General features: G+C 41.5%; 1 protein-coding gene across 3 annotated transcripts in view; it reads right to left on the reverse strand.

The window, feature by feature from the left end:
* Window positions 1-19752, reverse strand: part of MED16 (mediator complex subunit 16) — a 51982-nt gene that overhangs the window by 18033 nt on the left and 14197 nt on the right. For all 3 annotated transcript variants that reach the window (XM_074204481.1, XM_074204479.1, XM_074204480.1), the window contains 3 exons: window positions 19209-19314; window positions 11170-11325; window positions 6655-6866 (listed from right to left, as the gene is read on the reverse strand). In XM_074204481.1, the coding sequence (XP_074060582.1) occupies window positions 6655-6866; window positions 11170-11325; window positions 19209-19314 (474 nt within the window). The remainder of the gene's footprint in view (window positions 1-6654; window positions 6867-11169; window positions 11326-19208; window positions 19315-19752) is intronic.

Here is a 19752-nt window from a genome sequence, read left to right on the forward strand (position 1 = left end):
AAAACTCAAAATAAATGAAATCTTTATAATTAAAAAAAAAACAAACCAAGGAAGACATAAAGAGGTTCCTCACATTACCCCTCAGGTTAACAAAAGATTTAAGACTAAACCTTCTGGGTCCCTTCAGGCCCTGAGTAGCTCAATTCACCAGTTTCAATTCTTTGGTACTCTCTTTGATTGTCCATAATGAAACTGCCCTTTGTAGAAGATGAGAATGTCCCCCTGGCAGAGGCGAGCGATCTGGACTAGCACACTCAGGAGCAAGCCTCTCCCCCTCTGAAAACCTTGGAAGATGGGGAGGCAACCCTCACAGCAGGGGCAGTTTATCTAATGTTCCTGTTTCCATGCTCTGGAGCCAAGCAAAACAAAGCCATCCTTCTTCCACAGGAGGCTAATGTGCTCCCCATCCCAAAGCCTTCTTTCATCCCAGCTCCTGTAGCGGATCCCTTCGTGACATGATGGCATGTTTGCCATCCATTGCAGTCACCCCAGTCTCTCTCCTTCTGAGACAGAGTTCCCCAGACTGAGCACACACAGGGATCCAGGCCAGAGGGGGCAGGACCACCATACCTTCCTCACTACAGAAACCATACTTCTATTACTGCCATAGCCCGATATCACATGACCTTTTTTGACCCCTCCATTCATGGCACACATGAGTCTTTCTGGGTATATGAAAAAAGGCAGCAGCTGGCAGTCCAGCAGATAGAATGCTGGGCTTGGAGTCAGGAAGACCAGGAATCAAATCCAGCTTCAGACATTTACTAGCTGTGTGACCCTGGATTAGTCATTTAATCTTTGCCTCAGTATCCACCTCCCCAGGGGCATTGCGGAGATCCAATGAGAAAACTGTAAAAATCAGTGCCAGCACACAGCAGACGCTGTATAAATGGCAGCAGTTACTGTTACTCTTGTAATATGGAATCTACATTCATAGCCCACATCTTCCCCATCCATGGGCAATAACTGGATATCTTTCCCTATCTTGGCCTTTATTGTTCCATCAATAGAACAGAGACCTTGAGAACCCTAACCCAACAAGGAGACATCCAGAGCTGCCCTGGGAGACTTGCAGGCCTCCCAGATGAATACAGCAGCTCCCCAGCTTCAGCTGCCAAGGCTGTCATGAGCTCCATGAGCAACACGAGCAGATCGGTTCAAAGAGGACCTGGAAAAGACCCTCAATTTTAAGTGAAAACCATTCGTAAGGCATTGCAGACAGGGCTAACTTGGAGATCTAGAAAGTATCAGGAATCACACAATTGAGGCCCTTGCTGGGGTACAACTCCACATCTGGAGGCTAGACCAGAAGATTTAAAGAAGCCTGGATGACTTTCAGCCATATCTGCACCATTATGATCATTAAAGATGAGATACTTGTGATTAGAAGAGAAGAAATTGTGTTGTCTGTGGGACAGCCCATGACAATCTAACCATCACAAACCCATGGGGGAGAGCAGAAGTTTACTGTCTTGTATACAGTTTGGAATGGAAAGGATGACCTACAAAGCCTGTCTGGGGAACCAATATGGTAAAGCAAGAGCTACAGAAAAAATGAGCAGAAAACTGGCTATCACAGGAAAGAGGCTGGGTAGGCCAGATGGCAAACAAGAGATGAATGGAACAACAAGCCTCTGGAAAGGATCAAGTATTGCCCAGGCTATTGAAATGAGATAAAAATACAAGGGTCAATTTCAGTGATTGGGGGAACACAGGATCATAGACTTAGAACTCAAAGGGACTTCAGAGGTCATTAAGTGCAGCCTCCAAATACTTACTACACATGAAGAAACTGAGACACCTAGAAAAAGTGACTTCTCTGCCACACAGACACCAAGCAGCAGAGCTGAGATTCAAATCTAGAGGACCTTAGCTATCTTCGTGATTAGCGATGATAAATCTGGATATTAATGCTATGAGGGTCTCTGGGCTCTCCTAGAAGCAGGTTGTCCATCAGCCTCTAAAAAAATACTAAATCATTAAAAGGAAAGAAGCCTAAAGAGATTAACATCAAAGTACAATGAATTCCTGAAGAAACTAATTTAACAAAGTCCTATGCAGGAGACAGAAGTGAAGAGAAACAATTGAAAATGAATTTTCCAAAGCAACAAGGTCCTATAACTGGGCCAGGAAACCCCAAGCTCACTGGGCAAAGGCTGGTGAAGAATACTAAGGAAAAGAGTAGGAGGCTTTGAAGTCAAGCTGGGGGGAGGGGGGGGAATAAAAAAAGCACCAAAAAAGAAAAGAGATAATTGCTTTGGTGGATAAGATAATAACTGTCTATCTTTCTTTTGTTGTTGTTTCTGTTCCTTTCTAGAAGTACTCTGGTGGTTCAATGAAGAAAGTGCCTGAAGTCAGGAAGACCTGGATACAAATTCAGTTTCAGGCACTTACTAATTGCATGATTCTGCACAAGTCATTTCCTTTTTCTCTGCCTGTTTTCCCACCAGTTGTGAAAATGGTAATAATAGCAACTTCCTCCCAGGGCTTAGAACGTACTTAGCAAAACTTAAAGCACTGTGTGTAAATACTAAGAAGCTCTTTGAGAAGGAGACAACAAAAATAGTTAACAGGGAGTGGAACCCCCAGGTTAAGTATAGAGATACCAAACTTTATTCATGTTTTTCGAGATGGTCAGAAAGCTAGAGGGCTCATTAGCTACCTTCAATTACTTCAGGTTATCAGACTTAGCCAAAGCCCACCTTAGAAAACTGAAAAAGAAACTGTCAAATGTTCAAGAATGTGAGAGGTCCCACAAGATCAGAAGAGGGAAAAGGTTGTTACTATCTTCTACAGAGAGGAGAAAGGAGAGTCTGAAGCCCATAATAAGCCCAGAGGGCTTAGAAGCACTCAGGAGAAAATCTTTGTTCACAAGCAACCAGCACCACTTCATCAAGAATGAGGTCAGTGATAAAAACTGCTGGGAAAATTGGAAGTTAGTATGTAAGAAACTTAGATTAGAACAACACCTCACATCCTATTCCAAGATAAGATCCAAATGGATACAGGACTTAGACATAAAAAACAATACTATAAGCAAATTAGAAGATCAAGGACTAGTTTACCTGTCAGATCTATGGAAAGGGAAGCAGTTTATGATTAAGGAAGAGTTGGAGAACATCACTAAAAACAAACCAGATGATTTTGATTATATTAAATTAAAAAGCTTTTGCACAGATAAAACCACTGCAACCAAGATCAAAAGAAATGTAGTAAACTGGGAAACAATCTTTACAACTAATGTTTCTGACAAAGGACTCATTTCTAAAATATACAGAAAACTGAGTCATATTTAAAAAAAAAAAGCCATTCCCCAGTTGACAAATGGTCAAAGGATATGCAAAGGCAATTTACAGATGAGGAAATCAAAGCAATCCATAGTCGTATGAAAAATTGCTCTAAATCATTACTTATTAGAGAAATACAAATTAAAGCTTCTCTGAGGTACCACCTCATACCTCTCAGACTGGCTAATAATGACCAGGAAGGATAATGGTCATTGTTGGAAGGGTTATGGGAAATCTGGGAAACTATTACATTGCTGGTGGAGCTCTGAACTCATCCAACCTTTCTGGAGAGAAATTTGGAACTACACCCAAAGGGCAACAAAAATGTGCATACCCTTTGATCCAGCAATGCCACTACTGGGTCTATACCCTGAGGAGATGATGAAAAAAGGTAAAAACATCACTTGTACAAAAATATTCATAGCAACCCTGTTTGTGGTGGCAAAGAATTGGAAATCAAGTAAATGTCCTTCAATTGGGGAATGGCTTAGCAAACTGTGGTATATGTATGTCATGGAACACTATTATTGTATTAGAAACCAGGAGGGATGGGAATTCAGGGAAGCCTGGAGGGATTTACATGAACTGATGCTGAGCGAGATGAGCAGAACCAGAAAAACACTAACAGCCTAACAGCATCATGGGGGTGATGATCAACCTTAATGGACTTGCTCTTTCCATCAGTGCAACAATCAGGCACAATTTTGGGCTGTCTGCGATGGAGAATACCATCTGTATCCAGAGAAAGAATTGTGGAGTTCAAACAAAGATCAAAGACTATTACCTTTAATTTCTAAAAAAAATCCTGTTATTTTATTATGCAATCTTACCAACTCTTATATTATTATTTTTTCTTCTTAAGGATATGATTTTTCTCTCAAAACACTCAATTTAGATCAAAGTATAGCATGGAAACAATGTAAAGACTAACAAACTGCTTTCTGTGTGTGGAGGGGTGTGAAGCAAGATTAGGGGGGGAAATTGTAAAATTCAAAATAAATAAAACCCATCACAAAAAAAAAAAAGATCTTGACAAACCAGAGCAAGGGGTTGAAGCAAAACAGATGGAACTCTAAAAATTAATTTTATAAACAAAGGGAGAAATGTGGCCACACTCAACAGTTCCTAAGAGTAGGGGATGAGGTGTACGGTAAGCTCTTCATTAGTCAACAGTGTGAAATTGAAGCCCAAAGTCCCAAGGCCCTAATGTTGCCCTAGGCCCCATCAAATGAGACAAAGTCCACACCATGAGGTCCGATCAAGCCAAATCTGGAGTCCTGGGGTCAGTTCTAGAGATTGCATTTTAAGGACAGGTTTTGTGGTCAAGTTGTAGAATGTATTGAATAGAGAGTAGGTTAGTTGATGACTAGTGAACATGACACATATGAAGGAAATGGTGATGCTGACTCTCTTTTGAAACACTCTGAAAACCTCTCAATTGACTACCTTCCCCCATTCTCTTGCCTCTCCAATTCATCTCTCTCCTTATAGGCAGAGGCTTTTTCCATAACATTTCTCTGCTCAACAACTTCCAATGGCCCCACTCCTTCTAGAAGAACATACAAATTCCCCAGCCAAACCTTTAAGGCTCCCCCCCACCTTGCTTCACCTATTTTGCCAATCTTAGATCATGCTTCAATCCAAACAAGTTACAATTAAAAATAACAGTAATATCTACATAGTGCTTCAAGGTGTGGAACTATTCCTGGAGTGCTTGTGAGGGACCTGACCAGAGGCATTCCTGCTCAGGGAATGAAGATGAGGCAGCTGTGGAAGGGCCTTCCAGATAGTAGATTCCTGTAAACCTGTCAAAGAATGATACCAAACCTCTCTATCTGGTGCCACACTCAGGAGAAACCAGGCAAATCCTCACAATGGAGACCTGACCTGAACAGCACCCTGGTTAAGTAAAAGGGCTCTCACCAGAGGTTCCAGTAAGCCAAATGAGGTAAATTTGTAGATATAAAATAAAATAAATTCAATACACTTGAGAGACAGAGAGAGAGATTTATTCTTCCTAAATTAAATGTAGAGCCTACAACTGAGCAGGAGTATGTGGGAGTCAGGAAAGGGCTTGTAAGACCTGGCCCTGCCCCAGGACCAAGGCCCTGTCTACCAGGAAAGATGGATAGCTACTATAAAGAGCCAAGCCTAGGAGGTCTTCCCAGTCTCCTCAGTTCCTTCTTCTATATTATTTTCCCTGTTCAAAACACCAACCTTTGTCTCTTCATGCTTTGTCTCATTACCAAACTGACTTGGCTTTTTGGTCTAAACAAGGTCCCATCTCAACCTGTCCTGGCAGGAAGTAGCTATTAAGAACTATTAATTTGATTTGTGATTTTCATCATACTTCTTTTTTTTTTTGTTTTGTTTTGTTTAGGGTTTATTGTTTTTGTTATTGTTTTACTATTTATTCATCCTACTTCTCTGAAAGTGGATAACCTAAATCAATTCAATTCCCAGAAACCTTGCTCCTGGGTCATTACTAAGAAAATTAGTGATTACATCTCAGCCCTTCACAAATAAGGAGGGAATGAGTGTTATGTAGTTAAAGTAACAGGTTAGTACTTAAAGACTTGGATTCTAATTATACTTCCTTGTTTTGAGTCTCAGTCCTGATGACCACATACATCATACATACATGTAAGGTCAGAAGGAAATAGAAGGACCCCAGTCTCAGACAGCAATTTACAGGTATCTTGCAGGCCACCTGAAAGGGGGCCTGGAGGGAACAGATGGGCTTCAAGGTCTGTCTTTTCTAGCTCATATAGTCTGTGTCCTAGGGCTTTTTTAATACATTCTCTTAATCACTGGTTCTCATCCTCACAGGAAACTAGTGGAAAGAGCACTGGGTCTGGAGTTGAAACAACTTAAATTCAAATTTAGCTTCATGCTTATTATCTGTGTAATCCTGGATAAGTGTATCCACTATTCTGTCTGTCTCTCTCTCTCTCTCTCTGAAGTGTATTGAATTCTTTTTATTTCATGTCTACAAATTAGAGACCTTACCCTCATCTGGCCTAGTTTGGCTTATTGGAGTTTCTGGTGACAGACTTCCCACTTAACCAGGATTCAAGTCAGGTTAGGTCTCCTGCATGGGAGATATCCCTTTGCCTGATCTCATTATGAGTTTCCTCAACTGTAAACTAGGGATAATCACTGCATCTAGCTTTCAGTTAACCAGTCCTCAACCTGGTTTCTGGCATGCTCATTTTCTTCCTGTCCTCAGACTCTAATCATGCAGGAAGGGCAATCTCCCTGTGATCTCTGGACCCCGTGGTCTTCTAGAAAAGAGTCATTCAACCAGGCTCTGTGGGAAGACCAGCACTGAGGAATCCGATTCTCTACTAAGGCAAGAAACAATTACCTTTCCGTGATTATCAATGCCAACAAGTGCCAGCGAGGTCCAAGAGAGCTGCATGGCTTTAAAGTGGATGGAGGGGCCGGCGGTTCGCTGCCTTTTAATGGCTTGTTCATCCACAGGGCGCTGGGTGGAGGAGCCATAGAACATAGCCATTGTCTGCAGGGAGAGTCGGTGGACGATGTGGACACTGCCATCGTGAAAAGCCAGGGCCAGACCTGGGAGCAGGAGAACCAAACAAGGTTACAGAACCTAACAAGCATCTCAGAGGAGATGGAGAGAGGTTGGATGGTGCAGTGATAGGGATGAAGGGCACAGAGACAGGGATGAATGACACAGGGCAGTCTGGAATGCCACCCAGGCCTCCCTTTCTGATTTTCCAGTCCCAAATCCCTCTCCCCACAAAATCAACTTGTCTTCGGTCAATGGAGGCTTCCACCTCCACAGACACCCTCACCCAAAAGGGGGGAAACTCCCCATCAATGTCAACGGGAACAATCCAGTAGTCAGGAGGCTTAATTGTAACAAATTGTAACAAAACAAATTTATGGAGGAATTTAATGTTAACAAAGGTTTTTGTGCCCAATATCTCCTTTGACCCTGGTAACAACTCTGTGAGAAAAGTACCATAGGTGTTGTTTTATCCATATTTATGAACCCTCTCTTATATTGTGTTGCACATATGAGAATTTTTTTTATTTTGTAAAATAAAAAAGTTACTAAACTTTTTTCTTCTAAGTTTACTGATGTGCTACCCCAATAACACATACATACATACATACATACATACATACACTTACAAGGGCCTTAGAGACCACACAGCCTCATCCATCATTTTACAGGTATCTTGCAAATCTCCCCTTCCCCTGTAATTCCCAAAGACAACCTATAATTACTGAATAGGCCAAATGTGGAGACATGATCAAAGCTGAGATGACTCAAACCAAATCTATGGTGGGGGGAGGGGGACTGAGAAAATTCAATTCACCAATCGCTTCAAGGTTCCCCAAAGACACAAGATGTTCCTTCCTGCTTTTGTTCCTGCTGCTTTCCCTCGCTAAATGACAACTGCACTTCAGGGGTAGCTCCAGTCCCACTCTCATGGTAGCCTCTGCAAAGTCCATTGCTCTCAGACATGGTGGCGCACTGGACTCCCCTGGGGAGACCCTCTGGCCTCGAACAGCTTTTGAATGCCTTTGTGCACAAATGTCTTGTCTTCCGGTTCATGCTGTCAGCCCCTTGAGAGTAGAAACAGTGAATTCTACATCACTGTGTCTCCCAGCACTCAGCCCTTAAATTCATTTGGGGCCTCTCTTCTATGGGTAAGGTCCTGGGCAAGGTCAGGGAAAGACCTCATGAAATCCAGCCCCTGTGTTCATGGGCATCCTTTGTCTTTGTTGAGTCTCAGCTTCCTCATCTATAAAAAGAGGGAGTTGGGCTGGAGGGTCTCAGAGGACCCTTTCAGGTCTAAATCTGTGACCTTATGACCTCATACTCAACTGGCAGAGGCCGGGGGAGAAACACAACATTTACTCAGAAAAGTAAATAGAGGATAATTTGAGGAGAGTGAGAATACTAGCCAGACCTGGGGAACCTGATTTGTTCTTTTATTACCTTGATAGTTTATTTCAAAAGAATTGATGTTTTTTGCAATCCTATGTATTTTATTTATTCAAAAATACAATTGTGAGAAGGCCAAAGGGGTCTGGGACACAAAGGTAGTGACCTAGAGAGATCAAGAAATGCTTTTCCTAAGAGGTGACACCTTCTGAGCCCTGAAGGAAGCCAAGGGTTCAAAAAGGCAGAGTGGTGGAGGAGGAGGAAAGATGAAGCCCAACCGTAAAGGGTTTCCATGCCTAGCTGAGGTATTGCTCGTTCTACTTTTATCCTAGAGGCAATAGAGAGCCAGTGAATGAATCCAGAAGAGGTAACATGACCACGTTTGTATGTCAGAAAGCTGGGGAGATGGACTGAGACCCCAATGTTCTAACTCTCAATCTTTTGTCAGAGTGCCATGCCCACACAGTCACTCACATCCTGGCAAGATCTGATGAGGTCAGCTCTTCCCTGTCCAAAAAAGCCTCCACAGAGTTGTCTAGAGGATCTTAGAGAAAGCCTGTACATCCCCAACTGCTCATTTTACAGATGAGGAAGCCGAGACTCAGAGAGGCTGATAGCATGACTTGACTAGGGTCACACTGGGAGTAAATGACTGGGCCGGAATTCAAATCCATGTCCTCCCCTCTCTACCATGTTCCCTTTCTGGAACACAAGTGTGGCTGTGTCTACTTCCAAGGAAGTCAGGCTCAGTCTCAAAGGTCCTTCACCATCAAAAATCCTAAGATCCTCTAACCCCTGCATGCCTTAATAGATGGCCATTTTTTCTTAAACTTTCTCTCCCAATCATGTTCTTTCCCCAGTACCCCTGACCAAGAGAAAAAAGAAAAGGGGTCTTGCTAATGAGCTCTTGTGGTTGCATCTGGACCACTGGAAAGATGGTTCTCCGAAAGCCCTTCAATCTGTCCTCTTTCTAGGAGAGGTAATGCCCAGAAAAGGGTTCAGGGGCCCAGGCTCACACTGAGTCAAGCCGTGAGACATTGGAATAGACCTCTATAGACAACGTCAAACTCATGTGCCAGAGGAAACAACAAGGACTACCTGTGCATGGGAAGAGGTGGGGAGTTACAAGGAGACAAACTGGAGGCAACTCCAGGAAGCATCAGACAGGAACAGAGTGACTGGCAAAGGGAGTTGGGCCCAACTGCCAAGGGTCTCACAGGGCACTATCCAGTTAGGAAATGGAAGATGAGTCATTATACTGGCACCAGGCCTGGGCCTGACTGGTTTGCACAGGCCTTGGCAAGGGCACAGATGGATGGTCTGGGATCCCCTTTAGATCCCTTTAGAAGCTGATCTGTGGGAAGGCAGCACCCAAGGCAGGAAGGCAGTGGCAGGGGGGGTATATGGGTCTTTCCTCATCCTTGAGTGTGATGGCAGTACAGCTAAGCTGGACATTTTCCCCAGTACCTAGAGTGCCTATCAACATTGTAGCATCTCTGAGCACCCTAGGCCTGAGAAAATGAGGCCTACAGCTCTGAAATTCAGGGAAACCTGATCTTCCCTTGACAGTCACATTTCCTATTCTTTTTGCTCTTATTGCAATCTTTTGTTTTAACTTACACTTCATTCCAAACACTTCCTTCCTACTCCATCAGTGAAGCATCTTCAAAACAAAGACTTTAAAAAAAAAAAGGCAGCTTGGCAAAGTAAACTCTCACATCAACTAAGTCAAAGGGAACTGAGGTTCTTTCCCAGTCTCTACTTGGGTTACCAGTGACAAAAGATCAATTCTAAGTGGTGGATCCAGTCCCATCCCCACCTTGGACCCCCAAGATAAGGGAGGCCATCTGAACATCCCACGCTTGGCCCAGAGGACCACCAGACACAACCACTGGAAAAAGGGCATCTGACTGCCCCTGATGCTTAGAAGGCCCAGGCTCAGGTTCATATTCTCCCAACAAAGATTTCTTTTTCCTGTTCTCTTATGGCTACATCCAACACATCAGAACTTTGCCTGGTGGTTAGGAGTGGGATCTGGATGTGGCAGAGCCTGAGGTATCACAGTGGGATCCTAGGAGCACAGAACTAGTAATTAGGAGACCTGGACTGGAATTCTATTTCGGCTCTTAGCTTGTTGTGACTTTGGACAAGTCATTTCCATTTTCTCATCTAGAAAAAGAGGGGTTAGAATTCCAAGGTCCTTTCTGCTCTGAATCTTATGACCTATGATCCCATGACCCATGATCCTATGATCATTTCACCACACTGACTTTCCTCCTCTATGAAATGGGCATAATAACACTGCCTTCTCTCACTATCTCATGCAACTATTGCAAAGGTCAAGTGTTACCCACTCTTTTTATCTTGAGAGGTGTGACTTAAAGGTCAGCAGTTCTAAACAGGAAAATCTGTAGAGCACTGGCCCTGGAGTGAGGAAGACTTGAGTTCAAATCTGGCCTCAGATACTTTAATAATTACCTAGCCATGTGACTTTGGGCAAGTCACTTAACCCTACGGCCTTGTTAAAAAAAAAAAAAGGAAATTCTGGTTAATCCTGGTAAGTCAGACTCTATTCTATGTATCTTTGACCACTTAGGTGTCTGGGCAAACTTATAAACCCTTTCTCAGAACAGTTACAAAACACTGAAGGAAATGTGAAATTTCAATCAGAGGTTATTGGAAATATATGTCCAGTTTTTTCACACATATCCAAATGCAGATCCTTGAAATATACCCATGGACCGTGAAAGGATTAGTAGAGCTCAAGTTAAGAATGCCACCTGGGAATTATGAAGGATGCCTGAAGTTTTCTCTCCAGGAGCCTCTCTGTCTGTACCACCTATGTGTGTGTGTGTGTGTGTGTGTGTATGTCTTTGTAGTCTCTTATGTCTGTGTCTGTGTGTGTATATGTACACTATTTGTCATTCATATTATATATATATAAAATCCACAGTGGATTACCTAATCCAGGGCAGAATTTGGTATCGTTCGCCACTTTCAGGTCAGTGTTGGTGAGTGAGATGGGCAACTTGGGCAGGGCCACAGCAGACACCCGGTCCAGATCATTGGTTGCTGAAAGAATCCGCCACTTGAGGATCATCGGTTGTTTATCTCCAACTTAAAATAAAACATCAGAAAAAAAGAAAACAAACACACTTGAGGGGGTAGCATGAGTCATATACGTTATTTAATGTGATTGGAGCTAAAAGATCTTTCTCTAGGCTCTTTCTCATCAGGGACTCTACAAAGGGAACAGCAGACCAGGGAGCACATTAGAATTGACAAATTATCCTGAAGCTATGCAATGTCATTAAGGAAGCAAAGCTTGTCCTCTTTCAAATTTAATTACATTGAGTCCCGTGGAGGCAGAAGCAGAGAGGACTGATGTATTCCTCCTCAAGATCAAGGCAAAGAGAGCCAGCCTCCCACCTCTTCAAGCTTGGAGAGGGTCACAAGAGTCTGGCTCTTAGCCATTCAGATTGCTCAGAACATCCATTACCACTAAGCAGAAAGCAGCCTCTTTAATTCGATGTTTACAACATCTGTGTCTTCAAAAACACACCAAAGCATTGCTTAGGATTGTGAGTGGGAGGAAAAAGGGGATTGTTTCATTTTAATTCCATTAAACGGAAAGTACCAGAAGTCCTGAGCACTAAGAGGCAGACAAGATTCATTTCACTGAACACTCAACTCCAAGGGCCTGCCAATGGGTTCAGGGCTTGATGGACAATGGGAGAGACAGAAAGTTTATGCAGCGACATTTTCCTTAAGGAGGGGATATTAAATCATGACCTTAAACATAACAATACCTGAGTAGAGAAGGAAGAGATTGCCTCAAGCTGGAGTGGACTGGTCAGGGAAATGGAGGAGGGATTGCTGAATGAGGATGGCTTAGGGATAGGATGTCAAAAGACACTATTTGGGGTCAATCAGAAAAACACTGAATGCATTTGGGGGAAGGTGAGTAGATTGTGGATACAATAATACATAGCAGTAGCTACTCACATTTCTCTAGTATGATCAAATGTGCAAAGCCCAGATTTTACAATGACTCCATAAGGGACATGGTAAAAAGGGGTGTGATCCCCATTTCACAGATCAGAAATTGGCACCTTGGGAAGAGCAAAGAGGCTTCAGAAAGTGAACCACTAGTTTTTAAGATGATATTGAAGAATGGGATTTGGCTTTTGGAATCATGGCTTCAAATATGGTATCATTAAGGAAGCAAAGCTTGTCCTCCTTCAGATTTAATTACATTGAGTCCTATGGAGGTGGAAGCAGGGAGAAATGATGTACTCTTCCTCAAGATCAAGGCAAAGAAAGCCAGCACCCCCACCTCTTCAAGCATGGAAAGGGTCACAAGCACCTGGCTCTTAGACATTCAGATCGCTCAGAACATCCATTACCACTAAGCAGAAAGCAGCCTCTTTAATTCGATGAGATGGAGCGTCCTTAACAAGTCCTGGTAAAAATGCATTTGCCTGGAATCTTACAAATGTAGCTCAAAGGGGTGCTTGACACATCTTCCCCAAGTTAATCTGGTATTGGAGAGAACAGCTCAGTTATAAAGACACCCAGAAATTCAGAGAAGTCAAAATTCAAGAAAGAAGCTAGTCACAAAGCCAGCCCATGGACTCGGATATCTATATACAAATGCAAGAGGAGAGTGAACTAGAAACCCTGGTGCATATACTGAAAATGGGTTTGGGGGAGAACAAAACAGATGATGCAGTAGATAGAGCACCAGCCGCAGAGTCAGGAGGACCTGTGTTCAAATCTGACCTCAGACACTTAAAAATTATCTAGCTGTGTGACCTTGGGCAAGTCACTTAAGCCCCCATTGCCTTGCAAAAAAAAAGGGGGGGAGAATGAAATAAATTTCGCTCTACATTTACAATTGGGCTGTGTGTGATTGATCCTTGAATGAACCATAAGGTGAGCTACAATAACGGGCTCCTTTTGTTATCTTCTTTCCTTCCTTAATTGACACAAAAAGACTTAACTGCTAAAAAGGAAGACTTTAATAGCTCCCCTTCCTCACCTAGCCAGGCAGGGAACTGTCCCAAGCTTTCCTAACAAGGACAAGTTTTCCTCTATCTCCCACAGCAAATAATACACATTCTCCTTAAGGAGCACAACCTTTTTTAAATTAGTAATGACCAGGGCGGCTAGGAGGCACAGTGGATAAAGCACCGGCCCTGGAGTCAGGAGTACCTGGGTTCAAATCTGGTCTCAGACACTTAATAATTACCTAGCTGTGTGACCTTGGGCAAGCCACTTAACCCCGTTTGCCTTGCAAACAAACCTAAATTAGTAATGACCAGTTGCACAATATGAACAGTTATCTTGGGATATAATACATCACATACTATTATTATATCTCGTTTAACGTATAAATCCTACTAGTCAAACTGTGAATGACACACATTTCCATCAACAGTTTCTGATTCTTGCTGGCTCACAGACAATAGACAGCTGACCAATTAGGGCAGATGGGTGATGCCATAGTTCATAGAACACCAGGTCTGGAGTTAGAAATACTTATCTTCATAAGTTTAAATTCAACCTCAGACACTTACTAGCTGAATGATCCTGGGCAAATCACTTAACCCTATTTGCCTCAGTTTTCTCATCTAGAAAATGAGCTGGAGGAGGAAATGGCAAACCACAAGAAAAGCTGAAATGGGGTCATGAAGAATTAGATGTGACTAAAAACAATTAAACAGTTGAACAATTCATGCAATACATGGAAATAAATTTGATATCACAGTTTTTACTGAGACTTGGCTAGATAATGACTGGGAGGTGGCTTTCACAGGGCATACCACAATCAAAAGGAATAGGATAAATTAAAAAAGGAAGGAAGGGAAAGTACACTTGTTTGAAGAAATGAAGAAACCTAAGGAAAGAAGCATGGTAGAAGAGCATCTGAATAAATAATAAGAATGATGATACTTTACAATAACATAATACTTTAATAGTTTCTATAACAACAACAATAATAATAGTTAACAATTATTTAGCACCTACTATGTGGCAGACCCTGGGCTAAAAGCTTTACAAATATTACCTGAATTAAAATTCCCACCAACCTGAGGTGTTCAACCTGAGGTGTTCTACATTCCCCATTTTACAGATGTGGAAAGAGAAACAGAGGCTTCATGACCTGACAACTAGTAGGTGTCTGAGGTTGGTCTTCCCGACTCTAGGCTCAGTGCTCCATCCACTATGTCTTGAACTTGAAAGGCATGATCTCGTTTGATCCTCATGGTAACTTTGAAAACAAGTATTGCTGCTATCATTTCACAGAAGGGGAGACTGAGGTTCAGAGAGGCTGAGTGTGATGCTATTAAATGTCAAAGGTAAGACTCTAAACCCAGATCTCTTCTGACTCCAGACTTAACCTTGACATAAGTCATTGAATCTCCAGAACAAATGAATGAGGTGAGTTTGGGAAACAGTTAACAAGTCAGGTATAGAGCATACTGAGCTTCAGTGCTCTAAGTGTTTGATGGAGATCTCTTGTCACTCAACACACAGAAATGGACCATTTCTTGACCTACCTGAGGGATAATAAGGAGTTGAGGGCACAACCTGCCATTAATAAAGAAGTCCCGACCATGAAGTCAGAGTAATGAGGAGTTCACAGGGATGAGATGGGACGGACAAGGAGAGGAAAATGGTACTACTTGACAAGCACTCTACAGACCTGAGGAGCAAAAGAGGGAAGAGCCCAAAGGGAGGACAGGCTGGATCCCACAAGAAGTCAGAAGTGGGAAATTCAAAGCATGAGACTCTTATCCCTTACTGGGAGGAAGAGGAGTTGTTTAATGAGACCCATGAGTATCTATGAACCAACTTCGATTTTTTAAAGCTGCATGGAGAAGATGGATGGCAGCAAGGAGAGGTAACAGAGAATGAATAACACTGAACTGTGGCAAGGTCTCATAAGAAGATAGCCATCAATTGAGAAGGTGTGATATGTGAATATCATATACATGGATGTTACATACATTGCATAATGTATGAACATAAATGTAACTGCTGAGCTGCAACGAATACTGAGAAACAATGAATATGAATAAATCAGAGAAACTTACGAAGATTAAATGAACTGATAAAGAGGGAAATAAACAGTCAAGAAAACAATAGAAATAATAACAACAATGTAAATGGAAAGAACAAAAGCTAAACTGGATGCTATGTAAAGATGATGTGGTTTCAGAGAAGAGATGAAAGAAATTCATCTCCTGCCCCAGTTTGCAGAGCAGAGGGACTATAGTCAGTTTGGTGAGTTTTGTTGAACTCCATCTTTCCCCCTTTTTCATTCTTTATTCTAAGAGATGGCTCATGGTGAAGAGGAAAAGCAAAGACAATGTTGGGAAAAGAAGGTGATTTAAAAAATTTTTTTTAAATTTTAATGTAAAATTTATTAATAAAATTTTTAAGGATTAGTGTCAGAAGGTTAACTTCAAAATATGCAAGAAAAGTTCAGGAAGAACTTTGGTCTGTGAGTTATTGTTTTGTTTTGTTTTTTTAACTCACAAAAAACAAGAGAAGCTGTCCCTCCACCTTCCCAGATGGCAAAAATTACTCTTGCAGTGGATGGGACAAAAATCATGGATGACATGCAGCAGCCAGAATTATTAAGCTTCTATTTTGCCTTTTTATCTGTTGTGGAAAATGATCTCTGAACTGAAAAGAACAGAACAAAAAAAATGGCTATAAAAGAAGCTAAAAATCAAGATAAGCAAAGAAGAGAGCTGAGCACTTGATATCCTGAGGATTGCAGTCATCCCACCAGGGCAAATCTCATCTCAAGGTCTGGAAGAACTGCTAAATATGATGAGGGACTCTCTTAAAGAATGAAGGGAATAGGGGCGGCTAGGTGGCATAGTAGATAAAGCACCGGCCCTGGAGTCAGGAGTACCTGAGTTCAAATCCGGCCTCAGACACTTAATCATTACCTAGCTGTGTGGCCTTGGGCATACCACTTAACCCCATTTGCCTTGCAAAAAAAAAAAAAACCCTTAAAAAAAAAGAATGAAGGGAATGGGGGACTGCCACAGGATTTAAAAAGGTTATCAAAAAAGGGAAGAGAACAGTGTCTGAAAATTACAGACTGGTCAACTCAATTTAAATTCCTAGTAAAATTCTAGAACCTATTATTAAAGGATGGTGATGGGGTCAAAAGTACAAGGCTAAAAAGGGCTAGAAAGATTCTTTGAAACCATTTAACTTGTAGTTGAAGAGATTAGGGACTAAAGAGATGAAAAGACTGATGTACCTCTCAAAAAAAAGAAGCACACACAAAAAGCCAGTTAAGTTTCAACAAGCATGAAGTCTTGCCAAATGAACAGCGTTTCCTTTTTTGACAAGGATACTAGATAGGCAGGAATAGGGATAGGGATCTGACCTGTGATTTCACTGACACAGAGAACTTCCAAGTGAGGAAACGCCCTCTACTGATGTAGGAGCAGACCTCCTCCGCAACTTAGAGAGATATCAAGGACACTGAGACTTTCCCAGTGTGTAACAGGTATTCCTGGCTTTGAGGTAAGTTCTGTTACAAGGATTTTAGCAATGTTCTTGACAAGATTTTTCACACTATTTTCTTTCTTACCTTTTTTTTTAAAGCAACCAGGGTTAAGTTACTTGCCCAGGGTCACACATCTAGTAAGTATCTGGGGCCATACAGTTCTTCCAGACTCTAGGGCCAGTGTTCTATCTACTGAGCTATCTAGCTCCCCCTTTTACTATCTTCTTTTTTTTAATTTCTTTTTCTTTTTCTTCCAATTACATGTAAAGATAATTTTCAACTTTTTTTTATTTTTTTTGCTAAATGGCTTGCCCAAGGCCACACAGCTAGGTAATTATTTGAACTCAGGTACTCCTGACTCCAGGGCCGGTGCTCTATCCACTGCACCATCTAGCCACCCCTCAACATTCATTTTTTTTTAAAAGATTTTGAGTTTCACATTTTTCTCTCTTTCCCTTCTCTCCCTCCTCCCCAAGAATAGCAAGTAATATGATATGGATTATACAGGTATAATCATGTTAATCATATTTCCATATTAGTTACCCCTCATGCTATTTTCTTGATAAGATGGGAAAATCTAGGCTAGAGAATGGGAGAGTTGGGGGGGGGAGGGGAGTTAAAGGATTAGTTGTATGGCCAGCACATTAATGGATCAATGCCAATTTGGAAAGAAGTTTTTTTTAATGGCGTTCCTCAAGGATCTGTGTTTGGACCTATGCTGTTAAACATGTTTATCAATAACCTGGAAAAAGGCACAGATAGGATGTTAATTAGATACCCTCAAAAGCAAAAAAGGATAGCTAATAGTATATATAATAATCTGGCTAATAAGATCTTGAAGGACTAGAATACTGGGCCAAATCTAGGAAAATTTAATTGAACAAGGATAAATATCAAGTTTCATGCTGGATTCAAGAACACAATTTCACGAATACAAGATGGGTGTGGCATGGCTAGACAATGGTTCCTCTAAAAAAAGATCTGGAGGTTTCAATGGACACAGGCTCGATAGTCTTGATCTGTTAGAAGAGAAACAGTGGCCAAGACCAGTTCTGTGGCAGTCCTGCTGAGCTGCAGCCTGGTCAGACCACCTCTGAAGTGCTGTCGGCACATTTTAGGAAGGCCACCGATAAGTTGGAAAGAGTCCAGAGCAAGGATTCCAGAATAACAAAGGGGTTCAATATCATGCCATGAGAATCCAATGAAGAATCTAGAGCTGGTTAATCTGGAGAAGACTCCTTGACACCAAGGTGACTGCTTGGTATTCTCTACTGATATAGGATATGGCTCCTGAAAAGTTCTGGACTTGGTCTTGCCAAAAAATCCATCATCCTGTGTCCAACCAGTATCTCTGAGGTTATCTTGACTGGGCCACAAACATCAGATATACACTCCAATATCTGACCTATTATAAAGTCTTTCTGGTTTGTACTGCCAACTACCAAAGAATAATGGTCAAAATACGTGAAGAGACAATTTAGAAAACAAAACAAAAACATAACAAATAATCACTCAGAAAAAAGTCCTGTCTTTCTAAAAAATACAAATGAATAATTCTGAGGTAATATCTTGCTATCAAACAATTTTTTTAAATCATCAAATTTAATGTTGGTATGGCTGTGAGAAACAGATACACTCATACATTCCTAGTGGAATGGCTAGAATCCTTTTGGAAAATAATCTTATGATACATAAGAGAAATAAATAATAATCATAGATTTTGACCCTCTAATTTTACTTTTGGAAATATGACCAAATAAAATAATTTTTAAAAACTTTTAAGGGAATTATGTTTAAAAAAAAAAAGATACTGGAAGTAGTATTCTCTGTAACAATGTAATTAGAAATGTAATTAGAAACAATCCAGTCTATCTATTAGGGAATAGTTAAGTGAACTATATAAACATAATGGATAAACTGAAATTAAGAATGCTAAATTTAAGGATTGTAAAGAAGGATCAAGCCACTGATGTAGTAGAATAGCAAACGATTTGGAATTAGAAAAACCCAGTTCTGCTACCTGGGTGACCCTGGACAAATAATCTCCCTTCTGCAGGCCTCTATTTTCTTACTTATGAAAAGGTTGAGGGGGAAGAAAGCAGCTATATTAAATAATCACTAAGATTCCTTTTACTTCTAAATACCAGGAGTGAGTGTACGATTGACAATAAGCAAAGAAAGTATGACCAAAAGATGAGTAAATACAAATTATTACATATTAATAAAAAAATTAAAAATGACTACTCAAATGCAATGGTGAATGGATAACAGAAGAGAACTGAACAAGTCCCTAAAAGGTCATCAACAGTCTATGTTAAGTTTCACTTTAAAGTTTGTTTACAATGAAAAACATAAATTAAAAACTCCCCAACATATGGAGTGCCTTCCCTCTTGTTCATTGGCATGAGGACTCAGAGGACTTTTAGTAGAAGAGGTCACAGCTTTTCGAAGAGACACTCACCCACAGGGGAGATCTGCTGGAAGATGTTGTTCACAGGAAGGCCCTCCTTGCGCAGGGACCAGCACTCCACGATGCTATTCATTTGGTTTGAAGCACACAGTAGCACCTGGGGCCCAGAAGTGAAAATATATCAGCCTCAGCCTTCAGGCTCTTGACCCGGTCCAGCAGTGAAAAGGTCTGAGAGCTCATCCCACTGGTCACCCAGCTCTAATCAACTGCCCCTCCTTCAGATTCTACCTAAACATCTGGCACACCTATCACCCTCTCATCACTCACATAGACACCATCTGAATTAAGATCTTCACTGCTCTTTCCTGGGCTCCTACCTAGTCTCTCTCTCCTCTCTAATGTCTATCTGTCTTCTCTGATTCATCCTTCATTCAGCTGCCCATCTGATCATATCAGCACCCTGCTCAATAACTCCAAGTGACTTCCAAAAGAACACGATAGGAATTCTTTGCCTGACATTTGGGGACTCCTAGAAGCTGGCTACCTTTCTGATCCGTCTTCATGCTATTCCCCTTCCTACACTCTGTTTTCTAGG

This window comes from Macrotis lagotis, chromosome X (assembly GCF_037893015.1).
Source record: "Macrotis lagotis isolate mMagLag1 chromosome X, bilby.v1.9.chrom.fasta, whole genome shotgun sequence".
Taxonomy (NCBI): domain Eukaryota; kingdom Metazoa; phylum Chordata; class Mammalia; order Peramelemorphia; family Peramelidae; genus Macrotis; species Macrotis lagotis.